The sequence below is a fragment of the Anolis carolinensis genome, chromosome 3 (assembly GCF_035594765.1).
Source record: "Anolis carolinensis isolate JA03-04 chromosome 3, rAnoCar3.1.pri, whole genome shotgun sequence".
Lineage (NCBI taxonomy): Eukaryota > Metazoa > Chordata > Lepidosauria > Squamata > Dactyloidae > Anolis > Anolis carolinensis.
Window position 1 is genome coordinate 72,396,527 of NC_085843.1, and position 21,151 is coordinate 72,417,677.

Below are 21,151 nucleotides of genomic sequence, written 5' to 3' on the forward strand. Positions count from 1 at the left end.
TGAATTTACAGTATGCAGTCAACGCAATTACTTGCTGCAGGGGGGTGTGTGTATTTGTAAGGGGAAAAAAGAGTGTTTGTGCATGTGTGTTCCAAATTAAAATATTTGGAAATGCCACATAGCAGACTCCCAGTAAGACACACATATTTTATAATTGAACTTGTTATCTAAGTAGGTGTTAAACCTCATGAAAATCTGTAGGCAGAATGGCAAAACAAACAGCAAGTATGTGTCTGACAGTAAGCAGACATATTTTTACTCATCTCTACAATTTTTACCATTTGCAAAATTTTGACAAAGTACTAAAGATGGCAGAACAGGCCAAGAAATTTTACTGGAAGTTGTTGATATTTGATTAATTTGTATTATCTGTATTTATTAGCTAGAGAAAATTTCAGTACGATTTCCAGAAGGCAGTATAAATCCATCATAAATCCCAACATAAGAAAGTTTTTGTTTGTGTCTCCCCCCCCCCCCCCCCCGCTATACAAGAGTTGTTGACTTCTCCTGGGGCTGCTTCATAAATGCCACCACCAGACCAAAAAACTGTACAACTCATTATTGTTTCCCAAGAGACCAATGGTATAGTTCTTCCTGAGAAGCAATTCCTCCTGCCACCTGGCAAACTGCTTTTGTAATTTAAAAAATAAAACACAAACTGGAATGGCTGGTATATGTACATTTAAAGACACACATACACAAATAAACACCCACATTAGATTTTCCTAAGGTAGTTTGTATCCTAACTTACACCTAGGGCAAGTAATGTTTTAGTGAGTAGCTGGTGTTGGATACATTTTTAGATCACCTAAATTTTCATAGTTTTCAGGACAGCAGTTAGAATAATTTAAGTGCTTATGTCCCAATGCAATTACTACTACTACTACTACTACTACTACTACTATTTATTCATTTCTATCCCGCTTTTTTCCCATGGGTGGGGTTCAAAGCAAAGAATTTTATACAACATATAAAATTCATACAAGTACATCCGACTACAATACATAATCAGTTAAAACATCACATCCCAATACAAAAACCCAATTAACATATCAAATAAAACAGTTTAAAATCTTGCAATGCATATGTCCCAATGCAACTACATTATTAATACTAGACAATGGTAGAGAAATCACTACTTTTTCTACATGTTTTAGTTCCTAACCCCACTAGTGAGGATTATGACAGACAAGGTTTTAACATCATATATTCCAAACTACTAAACAAATGGCTGTTTCAGAATGTAAATGGTATTTTATTAAATATATGGTTAAAAGATCTTCAGAAATATCAAAGTCATAAAATATACGAAATCTTCAGTAGTTTTCTGAAAACAAAACAAAAAAACTTGAGGCAATCATTACTGACCCATGCTGACTCATAAATTATTGCTTCACTATTACATTTTTAAATAGTTCTTGTACTAAAAATAATTAGGAAATATGTGCAATGACAATCGGAATTGTCATGATGTACGGTTTTTCGATCATGTGATTTTAATATTTTTATTAAATTTTAATGCTTTGTTAGTGTTTAAATTGTGTTTATGTCTATGTTTAATGGTTTTAATTATTTAAATTTATAGTTGTATGTTAGTGTTTAAGTCATTAAGATTTTTTTTCTATTATATGTATGTTGGCATTGAATTTTTGCCATTAATATGTTGTAGACTGCCTTGAGTCCCCCCATGTGAGAAAGGTGGTATATAAACATAATAAATAAATAGACCTCTTATGGTGTTCCAAATAGTCTGGGACAGTAATGGCTCCCAAAGTGACCAATTTAAGGTGGAATCAGGTGTCAAACAGGGATATGTTATTGCCCGAACCTTATTTTCCATCTTCATCACTAAGATACTGCACCTTGTTGATGAGAAGCTTCCCACCAGCATGGAATTCATCTATCCACCAGATGGCAAACTATTAATCACAGCAGACTGATCCAAAACCAAGATCACAGCAATGTCTGTTATAGAACTCCAATATGCTGATGATATTTATTTATTTATTTCAATTATTTATACCCCACCCTTCTCACCCGAGGGGACTCAGGGCGGCTTAAAAGTGGCAATTGATGCCGTTACGCCGTTATACAATGAACTAAAATGTTAAAACAGTTAAAACAGTCATAAAATACAATATACAAAGTTTAAAACAATGCAAAGTGCTTATGCCATTCATCCACCAGACCTTATACAAGAGCCTTAATTCAGACTTCATCGAAGCTAACACATACTTATTTTTCAAACGCCTGCGTACATAGCCAGGTCTTCAGTTTTTTTCTGAACCCCAGAAGGGATGGAGGCTGCCGAATAATAATAATAATAATAAAACTTTATTTATACCCCGCCACCATCTCCCCAACGGGGACTCGGGGCGGCTTACATGGGGCCATGCCCAAGACAATACAATAGACCATAACATAATACAATTAAATAATACATTACATAAAATAAAACAGTACAACATAAGATCAAAACAGCAATATAACACGAGCGGGCCGCATGAATACTACATTTAAAAACTAGATTAAAAATTAAAACTCTGGGTGAGAAAGGGATCAGAATAAAACCTCGAGGGACGGGACATCAGATAGTGAACCAGTCTAGAGGATAAATATCGGGGGGGAGTAGCATAGAACATTTACTCTCCGAAAGCACACCGGAAGAGCCATGTTTTTAAATCTTTCCTGAAGGCTAAAAGGGTGGGGGCTTGCCTGATTTCAATGGGCAGCGAGTTCCACAAGCGAGGGGCCACCGCAGAGAAGGCCCTCTCCCTTGTTCCTACAAGGCGAGCCTGAGATATAGGTAGTGGCGACAGGAGGGCCTCCCCCGATGATCGGAGAGGTCGGGCAGGTTTATGATAGGAGATACGGTCACGAAGGTAGGCGGGTCCCAAACCGTTTAGGGCTTTATAAATGATGGTCTGCACCTTGAATTGGGACCGGAAGATGAACGGCAGCCAGTGGAGCTCCTTAAACAGGGGAGTAGATCTCTCCCTGTAACTCGCCCCCGTTATTAGTCTGGCGGCCGAACGTTGGACCAGCTGTAACTTCCGGGCCGTCTTCAAGGGAAGCCCCACGTAGAGCGCATTACAGTAGTCCAGTCTAGAGGTAACTAATGCATGCACCACCGTGGTCAAGTCAGACTTCACGAGGTATGGTCGCAGTTGGCGCACAAGTTTGAGTTGTGCAAAAGCCCTCCCGGCCACCGCCGACACCTGCGCTTCAAGCGTCAGCGCTGAATCCAGGAGGACCCCCAAACTGCGGACCTGTGATTTCAGGGGGAGTGCAACCCCGTCCAGCACAGGTTGCCACCCAATACCCCGATCCGACGAGCGACTGACCAGGAGGGCCTCTGTCTTGTCAGGATGTCACTGGGGAGGGAGTTCCACAGCCAGGGAGCCACCACGGATAATGCAGTCTGTGCTCATTCCAAAGAAGACCTACAAGCTGCTCTATACATCTCTGCAAAAGCATATGAAAAGCGTGGCGTCTCACTGAACATCGAGAAAACCAAAGTGCTCTATCAGCGAGAACCAGCCAAACCCCTTGCAATGCCAGAAATACAGCTTATTGGTGTAACATTAGAAAATGTTGACCATTTCCACTACCTTGGCAGCCAGTTCTCCACAAAAGTCAACATCGATACTGAAACACAACCCCGTCTGAGGTCTGCGAGTGCAGCATTTTTTCAAATGAAGCAGAGAGTGTTTGAGGATCAGAAAATTCGTAGGGATACAAAGATGCTTGTTTATAATGTTATTGTCCTCCTAACCCTATCAGTGGCACCTCTGAAAAATCCTGCAAGTCTCTTCGGAAGACAGGCGGACAAATGTCAGTGTGCTGGAGGAAGCAAAGATCACCAGCACTAAAGCGATGATCCTCTGCCATCAACTTTGCTGGACTATCCACGTTGTCCAAATGCCTGATCTCTGCCTCCCAAAATAGTTACTATACTCTCAACTCAAGAATGGAAACCGGAATGTTGGTAGACAGCAAAAGAGATTTGAAGATGGGCAACCTTAAAAACTGTGACATAAATATCGAGAACTGGGAAGCCCTGGCCCTTGAGCCTTCTAACTGGAAGTCAACTGTTACCAACAGTGCTGTGGAATCTGAAGAGACACAAATAGAGAGGCTACATTTTTGTGAGACGCTTTGAGAACAGAAGAAAACTTGTGATAAAACAGATCACAAACTATCTAGTCCACAGTGACCCACTAGGTTCCTATGGGAAACTCACAAGCTGGAAATGAGCACAAAAGCATCCTTTTGCTTTTCTTCTTTAGTAACCATTACTCCAAGCTATATTTCTTCTCAATGTACATGTGCATGTTTCACACTCTGACAATCCTAGATACAGACACTCCCTGAAGAGGGACACTTAAGCTCTATTAAGGCTTTATGAAATAAAAACCAAAGAAGAGGAAAGTGCTGTAGACTCACCCCTTCAGTTTACACTTTTGTCAAGCTCAGACGAGAGCCTCCTCAATGCACAAAGGCTCTCCATACCATTCATTGTATATTATCACACTACAGTTAAAGGGCTGGTATCCCACTTTAAATTCTATGACTACTTGCTGAATCCTGGGCCTCCCTAAACTACAACCCCCAGAATTCCGCAGGAGACAGCCACAGGATACCAACTCTTTAAAGCATAGTGTGATAATCTCCAGAATGCAGAGTTTCCAGCATTACCAAGGAAAGCTTCCACAAAAAAGCGGATTTTCTCTTCAGAAAGTCCCACTATATTAAGAGAATTACAGAAATATGTGAAGATGTGTTCCCAAGACACAAGGCTATAAAGAGATGTCCACAAAGGGTGATAAGGAACTGGTATTAACAAAAGGATAATAAGGTGAGTAATAAAATATTGTATGAAATTGCCTTCAGATTATGTATATGAGTTATATAGGAAACATTAAAAATTGTGTTTAAACTTCAATTTTCATCTACAGATATCTCATTAAAATTAATAAAATATATGGAATGTGTGTCTATATAAATACAGGTAGTCTAAAAATCCCCTGCAAAAAAAAAATCCAAAATGCTCTGGTCCTAAGTAATTTATGGTCCAGGCCCTGGTTGGACCATACTTAGCATGAGAAGTAAACTACTAGTAATATACACCAAGGAAGAAAAATGGGCAAATAAAACAGGTAAATCATATGTAATAGTTAGCATAAAAATGTTTTTTTCAAAATTGATTATATGGAGGAAGCCAATGACCCATATCTCATTGTTCATAAAAAATAATGAACAGGTATCACACAGCAGTGAAGACTTCTTTCACACTTCCCTTTTACCACCTTTGGTTTGTATGACACTTTGTCCAACAATACAGTCAACTAAACCCTCCTAAGCCAACAGCACATGCTGAGTCTTTCTAGTGTTTTCCAATGTATAGCAATTCTGAGGTATCTATTGACCAGTAGGAGCGAGATCATATCTTTGTGTGATGTTTTCTTGTAGTTTAATCCAGCTTTAGCCACTCCTTTCAACCTAACAAATCTCCATGATGTATGTCTGATACGCAGGTATCCCTTGGGAGAGGGGGAGACAAACATACAGAAAGAGAAATTGATATTTTAATCCTTCTTACCAAAGATCCTAATACAGTTGCTATTGTCTATTGAGAAAACTCATTGAAATCATTGGGTTTTATCAATTTCCTTTAGTCATGACTAACAAACTGATTGAGGAAAAAAATCTGTACACAATCTATATGACTTTAATGGTATAAACCTCAAGAAAGAGAAAAGATATGAGCAAATTAAACCAAATACAGGAAGATAACACTAAAAGTTCATATCCAATATGATCTTTGATGGTGGATAGATCTCAAAATTCAGTCCAACATCTAACACACCACATTTTCTATTATTTATACACATTACTACTACATGTGTGTGGTGCACTTTCCTGGGAAGAGATACAAACCTTTCTGTGATATTTTAGGTTTAGGCCATTTTTGCAACAAGTAAAGGATCCTTCCCCTTAGCCAGTTAAGTGAGGAAAAATGGCAGATGTTGGAATAGTTGACCCAAGATTTCTTCCAACTCAGTCATTCTATGCGAATCATATGGGTTGTCAGTTGGATATTTGTAATGTGGCATCAACTGCATAGATGCCATGAGTCTATTCCAGCAAACAGAAAGGTGAGAGGTTCTGCCACTGACAGGTATCTGACTGGGTACCATGCTCTGCTGACATATTGCCTAAATATGGGACTACAAAGGATGTGGTATAAAACAGCTGCCATTTCCCAGCATTTTGGGATCTTAACAACATAAAGGAGACTTTAGAAACATGTTAAACCAAATGTGTTTTTTGTCAAAGAAACGATATTATTTGAGGCTGCTTCAATGAGAAAATGATGTTTCAGTACTTTTTTTTAGCTTAATACTTTTAAAAAATAGTTTTCTTTGGCAAGGAGTACTCAGAGTTGGCTTTGCCTATTCCTTACTCTGAAATATAACCTAGAGCACCTGGAATTTATTGGTGATCCCCCATTCAAGTACTAACTAGAGATGACCCTGCTCAGCTTCCAAAATCAGACAGAGCTTTTAGGCCACTGAACAAACCTTACTGTCTTCAATATTGAGCAAAAATCTTTGCTATTTAGACAAACTCACCCAAAACAGGATTTCATAGTTGTATTTTTCCTATAAAATGTGTTACACAAAGAAGTCACGGTTTGTGAACACTTTTAGAATTTCTTTTTACATTTCTCTGTCATCAAGATTCAGAAGTACACCAACAGGCATCCACTTCAGACAGAGAGATTCTGCCAGGATAGATTATGTTCACCTAACCAAATACCTGCAGCATTTAAAAAAAATGTACACTAACTGCATTCGATAATATTTCAACATTTTCTTCTGGCCTTCACATACTACATGCACTCCAGATTCTCAAGGAGAAGGAAAACGGTCACGATGATACAGCATTTACATAAACATTGTATGCCTGGAAGCATACAGATATAACAGCACAGCAAGAGTACTTCTGCTAGTCATTTGGGTTACTAACATGACCAGTGTTGTAAATGTGTTCCTTAGTTTGTCCACAGATAAAATGGCTGCCTAACCAAAGTTGGACCCATTTTTTCCCCCATCCTACAGTGGAAAAGAATGGGACAATATTCTTCCTGAGGGTTCTCTGATGTTACCTATCCAAGAATCTAGGCTTTACAGTGTGAAGGTTTTGCTTCTAACCCCGTTTATCTTGTAAATCCTCAGGACATAGACAAGGTTTGTTCTTAAGCTGAATTTGTAAGTTGGAATAAGCAAAATTTTAAAATGTAACTCCAGCCATTTTTTAAAGCTTTGGATAGCATCGAAAAGGGGTAACACCCCTGTAACATAATTTCCAATCCAATATACCTTTATTGGCATATATAACAAGACAGTTTAAAATGTGGTATATATTATACAATAAAAAAACTTCATGTTTGTCATACATTCAATTTGCAGACTTCATTCAGAAATCTTGCCACTGTGAGGTAACAGTTAAAATCCTGGGAATTAAAAAGCATGATTACTTTGTCTGGCTCTGTTTAGTGTTTCATAAAATCTATAGCTTGCAGTAGCAAGCTTGATTTTAATTCCTGATAGAGTGGGCAGTGGAGAAGAATATGTGGGATGGAGTCCAGCTGTCCTAAGCTGCATGGACAAAGCCTTGTGTCCAGGGGTCCCCAAACAACAGCCTGCAGGCCACATGTGGCCCATTGGAGCCATTTATCTGCCCCCCATAGGATGGTTCCCTCCTCCTCCGCCAAAAGAGAAGGAGGGAAAGGCATGCACCTTTCTCTCCTCCCTTGCCCCCCGCGTGCCTTTCCCGCCTCCTCGCTTGCCCCGCGCACACCTTTTCCGCCTCCTCCATCACCCGTTCTGTGCCTTCCTCGGCGATGGAGGAGGCGAAACAACAGAGGGTGCCTGTAGTGAAAGGAAGAGGCCTCCCATTTTATCTTGCCACAGCAGACTCCCTTCTTGTGGAAGCATGCGCATGCGCACATGGCAAAACAAGGAGGGAGTCTCTGTGGCAAGATAAAGACGGAGGCCCCTTCCTTTCACCATAGGCATGCCTCTGTTGTTGCTTTGCCATGGGTACATCCACAGGCAGGGAGTCTGTGTGTGCCTCTCCCTCTCCTCAGTCATTCCAATGTGAATGAATGAAAGAAAACTCAGCAGCCCTGTCATTCTTCTTGAAGGCTAGTGGTCACTTCCAACCCTGATGATTACAGTATTATTATTATTGTTGATGGTGGTGGGTGGCTATCTGTCAGGAGTGCTTTTATTTAAAATAATCTTTATTGATTTTTTTCTTTATAAGTTAAAATCCAAAAGAAAGGGTGAAAAAATAAAATTCTTAACAGTAATAAATGCTCTGAGGAAGGGAAGGGTGGAAAAAAAAGAGAGTGAGATAAAACAAAAAAAGGAAAATAAGGGGGGGAAGAGGGGACGTAGAATCTACATACTTGTCATATCCCAGCCACCCAGGTCGCCCAGGCCACCCAAGCCGCTGCCACCGCGGGTGGCCCCACGGCCCCCGTGGGCGGCCCCACGGCCCCCGTGGGCGGCCCCGCAGCCCCCATGGGCGCTGCGCCGAAAGCACCAGTACCTCAATACCAGATTCTCCAAGAGGAGTATAATCGGATGAGAGACAAGATCCGGGAGCAGGAGGGTGAGATCCGTGGTTTGAGAGACCTTGTTGCACGACCCCCCTCTCTGGCGATGCCCACAAAATTCATGGGAGATGCGCAGAAAGTACACGTTTTCAGACGCCAATGTCTGGCGTATCTTGAGGCTCGGGCCAAAGAGTTTCCTCAAGAAGATCTTAAAGTGACTTGAATTTACAATCTGTTGGATGGACCAGCCGCTGCTTGGGCTACTGTGCTTTTTGACTCCCAGTCTTTAACCATCAACTCTGCTGCTGAGTTTCTGAAACATCTTCGGGACACTTGGGGGATTCAGGACACTCAAGACGCAGCGGGCCACAAACTTCGTCGGCTATTTCAAAGGGACAGGCTTTTGGCCCAGGATATTGCTGAATTCTGAGTTTTGGCCCAAAATGTTGGATGGAATGACATAGCTTTGAAGGGGCAGTTTCGTGAAGGACTCAATTTGGAAATGCAGGAAGAAGTATCCAAAGTTGTTCCTCCAGAGACTTTTGAGAAACTAATTGCTTTGTGTTTGCGAGCAGAGGCATTGATTGCCAATCGAAAGCAATGGACTCGGGGTCAGGGGGGAAGACTGGGAATAAAAGCCCCCGCCGTGACTTAATCCCAACCCCGGGCCAGCTGGAAACCTCCACAAACGACATCCACTCCTGCTCTAGATGAGGAAGAACCGATGCAATTGGGGCACGTTCGACCCAAGCTTGATGTGGCAGAAAAGGCTTGCCGCCATCGCATGAACCTCTGTTGGTATTGTGGGGTCGGAGGGCATTTCGCCAAAGACTGCCCAGCCAAGAAGAAGACCTCTACTCAGCTCACAGCAGCTTCTACCCTAGATCCAGCACCTCAAGAAGAAGCTGAACAGAAGCTGGCGGGGAAAGGCAACAACCGGGTGTAGAGAGGCTCACCAACTCGGTCGATGCATCTTGTCAAGAGCCACAAACCGGGGTGTTATTCCTTCTAGTGGTCACGTTATGGTCCGCTAAGAAGGGACCCGTCATGATCCATGCCATGGTTGACTCTGGTGCTACCAACCATTTCATAGACAAGGACTATGCTGACTCATTGGGATTACAATATAAAGATTTCAAAGATGCTCGCATTGTTCAGGCCATTGACAGTCGACCACTGAAGACTGGGCCAGTTAGTCAATGGACTGAACCTACTCACATGTGGATTAGGGAACATGTGGAAGAAATCTCATTCTTTGTCACCAAAGTGCCTCATTTCCCTGTGATTCTGGGAGTCTCCTGGTTGACTCTACATGATCCAAGCATGTCCTGGTCCCAAAGAGAACTACAATTCGCCTCGGAATATTGCCACCATCATTGCCTAGTAGCAAAGATTTGCCACACCATAGAATCAGAGACTCTTGTAACCCTGCCCAAGAAATACTCTGAATTTTGGGATGTATTCAATGAAAAAGAAGCGGAAAAGCAACCCCCTCACAGACCATATGACTGTGCCATTGGTCTCATAGAAGGAGCCCCACTTCCTCGTGGACATCTCTATTCCCTGATGGAGCCTGAACAAAAGGCTCTGAGAGAGTTTTTAGAGACCAACCTGCGAAAGGGATTCATCCGCCCTTGCCAATCTCCAGCTGCTTCTCCGGTGTTTGTAAAGAAAAAGTCAGGGGAGTTACGTCTGTGTATTGACTATCGGGCGTTGAACATCACCATTCGGAATCGCTATCCACTGCCGCTGATCCCTGACTTGCTCGACAAACTCCGGGGAGCCCGAGTGTTCACTAAATTGGATTTGAGGGGAGCCTACAATCTAATTCGAATGAGGGAAGGGGACGAGTGGAAGACAGCTTTCCAAACAAGATTTGGATTATTTGAATCCCTTGTGATGCCTTTCGGATTATCAATCACCTCCGCAACATTCCAGCATTCTGTCAACGATATTTTTCAGGATTATTTAGACCGTTTTTTAGTGATTTACCTTGACGATTTTCTTATATTCTCAAAAGATCAAAGGGATCATGATCAGCATGTGCGAAAGGTGTTGCAAAGATTGAGAGATCATGGACTATATGCAAAGTTGGAAAAGTGTGCTTTTGACTTAGCAGAAATTGATTTCCTTGGATACCATATCTCTCCCCAGGGGCTCACTATGGATCCAGCCAAGGTAGTGGCTGTACTTGAGTGGCGAGCACCCTCTAACAAAAAAGAGGTGCAGCGCTTCATGGGTATTGCTAACTACTATAGAAAGTTCATCCCAGACTTCGCCCGGTAGGCTGATCCCATTACCAGCTGCATTCGAGGAAAGAGACCTTTCCGTTGGACTGAGCAAGCAGAGAAAGGATTCAAAAAGTTAAAGCAGCTTTTTACCTCTCAGCCCATCCTGCAACACCCAGACCCCAAAACCCCTTTCATTGTTCAGGCAGACGCTGAACAATGTAGCAGTGGGGGCTGTACTGTTACAACCTGTTGGGGAACATCTGTATCCATGTGCCTATTACTCTCATCAGCTAACGGCCCTAGAAAGGAACTATACCATTTGGGAGAAGGAGTTACTAGCCATCAAAACAGCGTTCAAAACTTGGAGACATTGGTTAGAAGGGGCTAGATTTCCCATTGAGGTACACACGGATCATCAAAATCTAGAGCATCTAAGAACTGCACGCAAGCTTAGCCAAAGACAACAGCAATGGATTTTGTTTGAACGTTTTGACTTTCGCATCCATTATGTGACTCCAGCCCAGACAAAGCAGGCTGATGCTTTATCACGCAAACCAGAATATGCAGAAGGACGCAAAGAGATTCCTGACTCGTGCCTTTTGAAACCAGAAAACTTTGTTGCCTTAACTGTCTCCAATGAGGAAACTCACCCTATTGCTCAAAAAAACCCCGAGTCAGACCTCAGCCATGACTCAAAGGCAGGGGTCCCCAAACTTTTTATGCAGAGGGCCAGTCCACAATCCTTCAAACTGTTGAGGGGCCAAATTATCATTTGAAAAAAAAAATACAAACAAATTCCGATGTAGACTACACATGTCTTATTTGTAGTGAAAAAACAACAACAACAAGAACAATGAAATAACAATAAAAGAGCAATACAATATTTAAAAATAAAAACAATTTTAACCAACATACATTTATCAGGATTTCAATGGGAAGTGTGGGCCTGCTTCTGCCCAATGAGATAGTCAAGTTAATTAGGATTGTTGTTGTTGTTGTGTGCCTTCAAGTCATTTCAGACTTTGGGCGAGCCAAAGTCTAAAATTTATTTATTTATTTACTTTATTTATTTACTATATTTATTTACTACATTTGTATCACACCCTTCTCACCCCAAAGGGGACTCAGAGTGGCTTACAAATTATATGTACATACAATATGTTATATTATTAGCATAGCACACTATTAGCATTATATATCACTATATTGAACTATACCACTATACTGTAATATTATTAGTAATATTATTAGTAATATATAATTAATACCATTGTATGGTATTATTATTAGTGTTATATTGTATTACATTATAATATTATTATCAATATTATATGTATATACAATATATTATATTATGAAACTGAGGGCGGGGGCCAGGTAAATGACCTTGGAGGGCCGCATCCGGCCCCCGGGCCTTAGTTTGGGGACCCCTACTCAAAGGCATCTCTCTCCCAGAGAATCCAGGCCAGTCAGCAAACGGACGCTTGGGTGCAGGAGCAAGTACACCTTGAACCACGTTTTCCTTTCTCTTTGAAGGAAGAACTGATCTTCCCTGTTCTAATGGATTCACCACTATTCTGGTGGTCGTAGATCTTTTCACCAAAATGGCCCATTTCATTCCTTGTGCTGGACTCCCTATGGCAAAAGAAACTGCTGATTTATTTCTGCAGCATGTTTTCCGGTTGCATGGACTGCCTAAGAGTATAGTTACTGACCGTGGAGTTCAGTTTACTTCCCGTTTTTGGAAAGCCCTCCAGCATTTGTTGAGCATTGAACCCCGCTTATCTACAGCTCACCATCCACAGACGGATGGACAGACTGAACGCAACAACGCCACCCTTGAACAATATCTCTGATGCTATGTGAATTATCAGCAGGACAATTGGTCAAAATTATTGCCTTTTGCTGAGTTTGCTTGTAACAATGCCACCCAGAACTCCACCAAAGAAGCGCCATTCTTTGCAAACTATGGCTTCCACCCTCGTTTATTTCCCTCTGTTGTGGAAAAAGGGGAAGTGCCAGCAGAAGAGGATTAGCTTCAGGAGTTGACTGCAGTTCAAGAAGTACTTCACAACCAGCTTGAACAAGCTAAAGTGGATTACAAGTGGAACGCAGATCGTCACCGACAACCAGGACCTGAGAACAAGGTAGGTGACCGAGTTTGGTTATCTACAAGGCATTTGTCCTCTCAGCGGCCCTGTCAAAAATTAGATGCCCGATTCATAGTGCCATACCTTGTGGTTGCCCAAAGTGACTTTTAAACTACAACTTCCACGCTCCATGCGCATTCACCCTGTGTTTCATCACTCCCTCCTCCTCCCAGCTGATGGAGTACAGCCGGATATGGAACGGAAACCCCCGCCTCCTACTGTTGGATGGGGAGGAGGAATTTGAAGTACAGGACATTCTAGACTCCCGTTTCCGGCGTCGCCGCCTCCAATATCTCATTGATTGGGTGGATTATGGCCCGGAAGAACGCTCCTGGGAAGATGCCTCCTCCGTACATGCTCCGGACTTGGTGGATCGCTTTCATCGTGCCTACCCTTCCAAACCTCGTCCTCGAGGGGGGCTAAAGGGGGGCCCTGGTAGGGAGGATAGTGTCATACCCCAGCCACCTTTGGTTTCTGAACCTGATTCAGAAATGAACTTTGACCAGAATGAAGCTTATTCTGACCTTTTGCCTAGTCCGCAGAGCTCCTTTCAGTTACAGCTGCCGGCTGTTGATAGTTCAGATGCTTCCTTAATTGGGAGAGATACTGGAGATGTTACTCCCGTGGCTGAACCAGATGTCCAGAGTTCCCCAGAGAACGTGCCCTTTAACTGAAGGGAGTTTCTGCATCGCCAGAGATAAAAAAAACAAGGTCTTCGAAGGAGTAACCGCTTGTCATCTCGAGGGGATTGTGGATAAGAAGGTTCCCTTGGGAACCTTTGGGGAGTTTGGTTTCCCTTCACTGGGATCTGATCTTCGTTCCATAAAAGTGTCTTGCACTGCAAACACTTTGCGGTGTCAGCGTAGCAAATACCTAAGAACAGTTCACCACTCTAGCTCCTGGTGTTTACCCAGCCAAGTTTCCTGCTCCTGGCGGCCAAGCCGAGCCGTGACTCCCAAGTAGAACCGGAGTAAATCCTCTTCCTTGCCTTGTTCCTGAATCAAGTTTGATCTTCGCTTCGTCTCGTTTCTGCCTTGATATCCACGACTTCCTAGTGATTTTGGACCTTGTTATTCAGCCTTGTTTCCTTGTTGTTCCCCGCTCAAACTTTCCAACAGTTTGAGTGTGTTTCGGTTTTTGGACTTTGGACAATTATATTGAACATTTCTCTTCATCTTTTTGGACTTATTCCTACCTTTTCACAAAGGACTATTTCACACTCATCCTTTCCACTTATGCATTCCTGAATTTATATTTGCTTTAATAAAGATATTATATGGTTATTGGTCTCTGTCTAGTTTTCAGTGCTCATGCTGCCTTGGGGTGTAACAATACTAAAGATCTGAAACTTTTAAAAACAAAAGTTTTCCATGGTCTTGACTTCCCAACATCTTCTTTGAGGTTTCTACCTTTTCCCTCTTCTTTATTGTCTCTTAATTCCTTTCCCCTTTGCTTCTTTTCTGGTCTCTGCTCTGTCAGGGGTGCTTTGATTATGTTTTGGTGCACAAAGGCAGGAGGGGGTTGGACCAGATGGCCCAAGGTGTCTCTTCCAACCCTCTTTATTATTTTGATGATGATGATGATGAACATTGAGGCTGTATTTGTTCCAGTTTTGTTTTTTTTACTCCAAAATAAGATATGTGCAGTGTGCATAGGAATTTGTTCATAGTTAAACTATAGTCCAGCCCTCCAATGGTCTGAGGGACAGTGAACTGGCCCCCAGTTTAAAAAGTTTGGGGACCCCTGCTCTTGTCGCTCAGTAGGCCATTGAATCTTTCTCTATGAAGCGGGGATGGCATAATATTGCATCTAGCCAGCATATAGGCTCTCCTGTATATGGGGTTAGTGCATGCTGCAATATAATAGGCTGGGATTCCCTGTGTGAATGGAATTGCCATGTTCATTGGCAAACAGGATTTACTAGCCAAGTTCTGTAGTTGTTGTTGGTCCATTGGTAGCAACCTCTTTTTAATGAGGGTGAAAGTCTCAGTGAATGTCACTATCATAGCTCAGTTTCCAGATTTTTGCTAGGACTATTGTGCACCATTTTGAGTGGTGGAGTTCGCTCAAGGCGAGTTGCGTCAATGAGTTACTCGAGCTGTGGAAGTGGATATGTAACCAAAATTTTATGATGGTTAACCAAATAGTGGCCTCTATAGAGCATTGGCCAGATTCTAAACATAAAGCTGCGCACAGAACGCAGTTTGGCACGCCAAATAGTTTATGCAGAAATTTTGAATGAAATGATCTAATAGCACTGTTATTTGGGGTTAACCAAACAGGGGCTCCATAGAGTATTTGTGCTCTCACCTTTGCTTGAAAGACTTGCAGGGCTGGGGGAATATACTGGTTGCCCCTGGAGTGATAGAACCCTGGAGTGATAGTGATAGATGGCATTGGTATGTGATTGGGCCTGGGCCAGTGTTTATTTTAAATGAGTGGCCCATGACAAGTTGTTGCTAAACCAAAGCCCTAAGTATTTGAAATTTTTACTTGCTCAATATAGTGGCCCTTTACTTTCCAGACTTGCTACCCCGTAACATATTTGCTGCTGCCTGTGCACCTGTTCAGAAGACTTCGCTTTCTGTCCCTGAGACAATTGGATTTTGAAAATGTTGGCTTGTCGTAGAAACAAGGATTGGCAAGGAAGCATTAGTGGAAACACTTTTCCGTCATTATAACTCTTCCAGGTGTGAATTTCTCTTCTTAAAGTTAAATTTCCTCCAACTTTGTGTAGTCTCACCCCTATTCTTAACTATAAGTCAGATGTCTGTAACTCAGGACTGCTTGTATTATTAAATGTAATGAGCAGATGTTAACAGGGCAGATACGCATAGAGATTAATAGCTGCTGGTTTCTAAGCAGATATGGATAGGGATGCAGAACCAGTTACAAATTATGCAGAGCTTTATATGTACAGATTCCAAAATCATCGAAGCACTGAGGGGGAAAGAGGCTGCAAGACATGCTACTGCAACTTATGGGTGGCTGCCTTTTAACTTCCCTGTTACCGGAAGATGCTGCTGTTGACATGCAAAACCTGAACACTGCAGGACCAGGCCATCTGGCTGCTTATTTTCCTATATGTGCTCACTCAACCCCAAGACCCTTATGTGTATTTTTCTGTAACCAGCTCAATGTCATCATGAGACATCAAGAGGTTAAGACTTCTCTATAGTGACACACACGCAATCTCTTCTGCATGACCTGAGAAGCAGAGACTAAGTTCACTTCTAAACACCTACTCAAACTTCTGCTTAGATTAGCCTACCCTAATTGATGAGAATTGTATTGCTTTCCATGTATTTATTTATTTACAGTATTTATATTCCGCCCTTCTCACCCCGAAGGGGACTCAGGGCGGATCACATTATAACACACATAGGGCAAACATTCAATGCCCATAAACACATCAAACAGAGACTGAGAGACACACGCAGAGGCAAGTTAACCTTCTTCTGAGGGGATGTTCGATTCTGGCCACAGGGGGGAGCAGCTGCTTCATCATCCACACTGACGGCACTTCCTCATTCCAGGTCGTAAATTAGTTAATCTTGCCTCCCCACTTTATAAGTGGTACCTTATCTCCTACTTGATAGATGCAACTATCTTTCAGGTTGCTAGGTCAGCAACGAGCAGGGGCTATTTTTTATTTTTAATTGACAGGTGCTCACCCCGCCACGGGCTGGCCTCGAACTCATGACCTCATGGTCAGAGTGATTTAAGGCAGCTGCTCAACAGCTGCGCCACAGCCCGGCCCATGTACTGTTTGAATGCTTAAACATTCAACTTGACAAACTGTTTTATACTGTGAACCAAAGATTCTGAAACAAATAAACGAAACAACATATAAATACTATAAAGACAAACATTGCAGATCAAGCAGCAGGACAATTCCTAAATATCTTTACCCCTATTCATGTATAAGGCTTAGCCTATCTTGTTGGCTAGATCAAAATGAATAAAGTTTATTCCACAGCTCACTTTTGTGGCCTTTCAGACCCCCCCCCCCTTGCCAATCTACCACAGCACTCAACACATACAATTTTGTTTTTTAAAAGTATATCTGTGATTTTTCTCCTGAAAACCATGAAGTAAACCATCAAATGCACAAACGTTTAACAGAACACCCTCACCTCCCTAACAATGTCTTCATTTTTGAGGCTGTATTTTTAAAATGGAAATGAGAAGTGATGCAACATAATTTCTGCTCACCATTTTCAAAAGTTCGCTGCTGAAAATGAATGCAATTGGAGGTGCTATATGTGAGGACAACATGATGACGATCAAGGTCCTGATCTCTCTCACCGTTCCTTTTTCTGAGCACGTACCCTGCCTGCTTTATTCAGCAATCAAACCTGTACCCTCTGAAGTAGAATATAATACTAGAGAACGGCTTATTGAGCTCTCATTCTAGTGATGGCTACTTATGATGTCCACCAAGCCCAATCAGGAAGAAAAGAGATAGCTTTGGTCAGAACTCTACCATCATGCAATTGTTGTGGTGAACCTTCAAAGTTGCTTCTGACATGATGATCCTAAGGCAAAACTATTTCAGGATTTTATTGCCAAAATTTGTTCATGTGGGGGTCACCTTTCTTTGCATTTGAGGCTATGAGTATGACTTCTCTAAGGTCACCCAATGAACTTCCAAGTCTGAGCAAAGAGTCAAACTCTGGTCTCCAGAGCTGTAAATTCAATGCTCAAACCACTACATTCTCAAATTCCTGGAGTAAGGCATTAATCATCTCCTGGTACAAGTGGCCCATTCTTACTGCCATTCCCACCAGCTATAGCTACAGAAACCCATTCAGTCACCTTCTCCTCACCACACCTCACAGGCATCTTTAATCTGATTTAGGGTGCATCCATACTGTAGAATTAAGGCCATTAGGTACCATATTAACTGCTATGGCTCAATGTTATGGAAACATGGGATTTGTAGTTTCGTGAGGCATGAGTACTCATGGCAGAAAGACAAAAGATCTTGTAAAACAACAACTACCATGATTCTATAGCATTGAGCTATGGCAGTTTAAATGGTGTCAAAATTCATTAATTAATTAGATGTACCCTAGCTCTCTGGTTTACTTGGCACTACTCCTTCCACATGTGTGAAACCACCACAGCAAGAGCAAGCCTTACAGCAGGTGTGTTTCCGGTGGTGTAGGGGGACGGTGACCACCAGTGGTGCAGCTTCTGATATTGCTGTCCTCATGTCCTTCCAGGACTGGGATTTCACATCACCAACATATATTGGAACTTGGCCTAGTTCCAAATTTCTAGTCAAAAACATTCTGGAGTCAATTTTCTTCAACTGTGTTTCAGTGGGTGAGGGAAATAGACTTTAAAAACCCCCAACAAAACAGAGCCTGCTTATTTGCCCGATAGATCTTTCATTAATATTAGAAGCAGCCATCCATGCCAGAAAAAGGAGATTAGCCTAACTGAAAAGTATTGAAAGCAGGTGAGGAGAATGGCGAGTAATTCTGTTTGCTAATAAGAAGTCAGAGGAGAAAAATTATACTCCTAGATTTTTTCGTGCCTGCAGTTACATTCCTCTGCTTTGACATTATACTTCTTCATGCTCACCGGAAATTTGAAAACCTCACAAATCTCCCTGCATCTGATCTGCAGTACAGTCCTGCTAGCTAGAATAATTGGCATGGCAAATAGGATAAAAAACCAATGGGATACAATGTACTCCTTTGCCTGTGTGTTGCACAGAACAATTAACTAACACACACACACATGCATATAATTTTATAAAGAAGGTTGCCTTAATATTACTATATATGGTTGATTCTTTTGTTGTTGTTCAAATTTGCAACTTGCTATTCTCTGATGCCTGGATTTTAATATAAATATCTATTAGTTACCACCACTTCTCAAATGTCAACCATTTGAGAGGAGGGAAAGTATAAAATATGCTGTATATGGGTACATTTTATTTGAATACAGACATTGTTTTTAGGAGGTATTCACACTAATTCCCCTATCTCTGCCATTCAGAATATACCTTACTTTGTGTAAAATTATTCCAAAATCTGATACCTTGTTTCAAGAACATTTAAACAGCCTTTAGGATTACAGAAAGGTCAACCCAGACAAACAAAGCATGAATTAATTAACTTTTCTTGGCTGTGCATTCTGAAATAATGATTTGTATGCCACTATTAATGTTGTAATGTCAGAAATACATTCCTCATAATGTATTGTCTGGTGACGTGGTTCAAGTGGCTGCCACTTAGTAATACATTGCTACTTATAGAATTTAGAACAGGACGTCTGATTTCCATAGAACAGACTGGCAACTGTGAAGGGAATGGAGGAGAACAAAACCAGTTTTGGTTTTCAAAAAAACACTGTTTCTGGTATTAAATAGCACATGAGGTCATTGTGGCCTACTGAAAAGGTGAGTTGTCAATTCTAGAGACTTCACTTTTTCTGATTTTTAAAAATTTATCAGAAAAAATGATAGCCAGGGAAAATCAAATATCAAAACAGTCTAGTGACTTAAAGGCCAAAACTGATCCATCCATCTTTTAAGGGAGGTGCATTTCAATAATATCTCCTCCTTCCTGAAACAGCAAGGACCAGGAGAAGAACAGATGGACATTGCATCAATTAAATGCAATGCAAGAGCCAAGAACTGCCAATTTTACTCCCAGTAATTCCTCATACTCAAAATCTGCCACCTTGAAAGGCAGTGTGCTGCTGTGGTCAGTATGAGGTTGAAACAGAGAGAAGGAGAGCCATACTGAACATGCTGGAGGCATGATGTGGTGTAAATATAAAGAAACAAATCAATTTTGCTGGAGCTCTATGAGCTACAGCACTTAAAAGGCTATTTGGTCTGATTAAACATGGTGGCTTAAGGGGATGGGGCTTGCAGAGTCACGAAAGCCAGCTTTAGTATTTTCTCCTTATGTTCGTTTTTAACAATTAACAAACAACAGCCTCAGGTGAAGCATTTTTTTTTATAAACAATGATCTTAAGCCAAAGTTGCAATAATTTGCATGTATTACAAATTATGAGCATTTGAACTCATTTCAAATTATTGACTTGTTACTGTTACTATTAAAATAGTTTCATTTATTATAACTTCTGCATAGTCTGGTATAAATGAAAAATCAAAACTAGGAGCCAAACAAGCTTGGTTGTGTGTTATTGCAAAGGTAAGACTTCAAGGACAAATCTTAAAAACCAGAATTACAATTTTCACATAATTTTGATTTGTTATTTATACCAGACTTGGCCGTTCTTTAAAAACATCTATTTTCAGTTAGCTTCATAGAAGCTGACCACAAAGCTGGCAAAAGCCCTGTTTTGCTCCTTCACTGAAATGTCCAAATAGTCATCACCACTCTGACTCTTCTAAGAATACAAATCTGGGGACAATAAACTGCTTTTATTGGCCTGTTTTGCAAGCCTGACATCCTGCAGAACAACCAAGATACATATTTGTGTACAAGAGAAAGCAATAAGCTAGATCTTGAGACACTATGTTGCATTATGACAGAGTCCCTTATCTCCACTGGTGAGCAGTACAGTGAAATGAACTGGAGATTTGATTAAAAGGCAGCCCTTATCTTCAGAAGAGCTATATCACCTAGTAGACACAATAGACCAAATGCTTTTTACAAAGATCAAGAGGGGCTCACTAACCACAAATTGGACTAGATAAATTCTCAAGAAATGGGTGGGGAAACAGGGGAGGAAACAAGTCTTAGAAAAATATAAACCACACAGAATCTCTCTTTTTAAAGCTGCAAAAAATTGCATCTTTCTTAGTAATTTGTGCTTCATTTTTTAAAATTGACTTCAAGTAAAAACTTACTTGCTGACAGTACTGCAAAATGCCTTCTTTTGTTCCAATGCAGCTCTTGGTTCCAGAAGGATCTGATTCCCATTTCCCATTCTGAACATTCATATGCATATTCAGTTTGCCACAAAACATGGCCACTTGGGGCTCTGCCAACAAGCCAGCATTTCCATCAGTAGGCACCTAGGAAGAAAAGGTAGATGTCATTACATCATTATTACAAGCATAATCTGAAACAACATCAAGCCAGCAGTAAGAGAGAAACATGCTTGGAAGAGCAGACAGCTTGTACAAATCAAAACAGATAATCATAGC

The 21,151-nt window shown here is 41.4% G+C and overlaps 1 protein-coding gene across 4 annotated transcripts in view; it reads right to left on the bottom strand.

The window, feature by feature from the left end:
* The window catches only part of app (amyloid beta precursor protein), a 230,683-nt gene that overhangs the window by 145,439 nt on the left and 64,093 nt on the right, over positions 1-21,151 (bottom strand). For all 4 annotated transcript variants that reach the window (XM_062975031.1, XM_062975033.1, XM_062975030.1 and 1 more), the window contains exon 2: positions 20,852-21,019. In XM_062975031.1, coding sequence (XP_062831101.1) covers positions 20,852-21,019 — 168 coding nt within the window. The remainder of the gene's footprint in view (positions 1-20,851; positions 21,020-21,151) is intronic.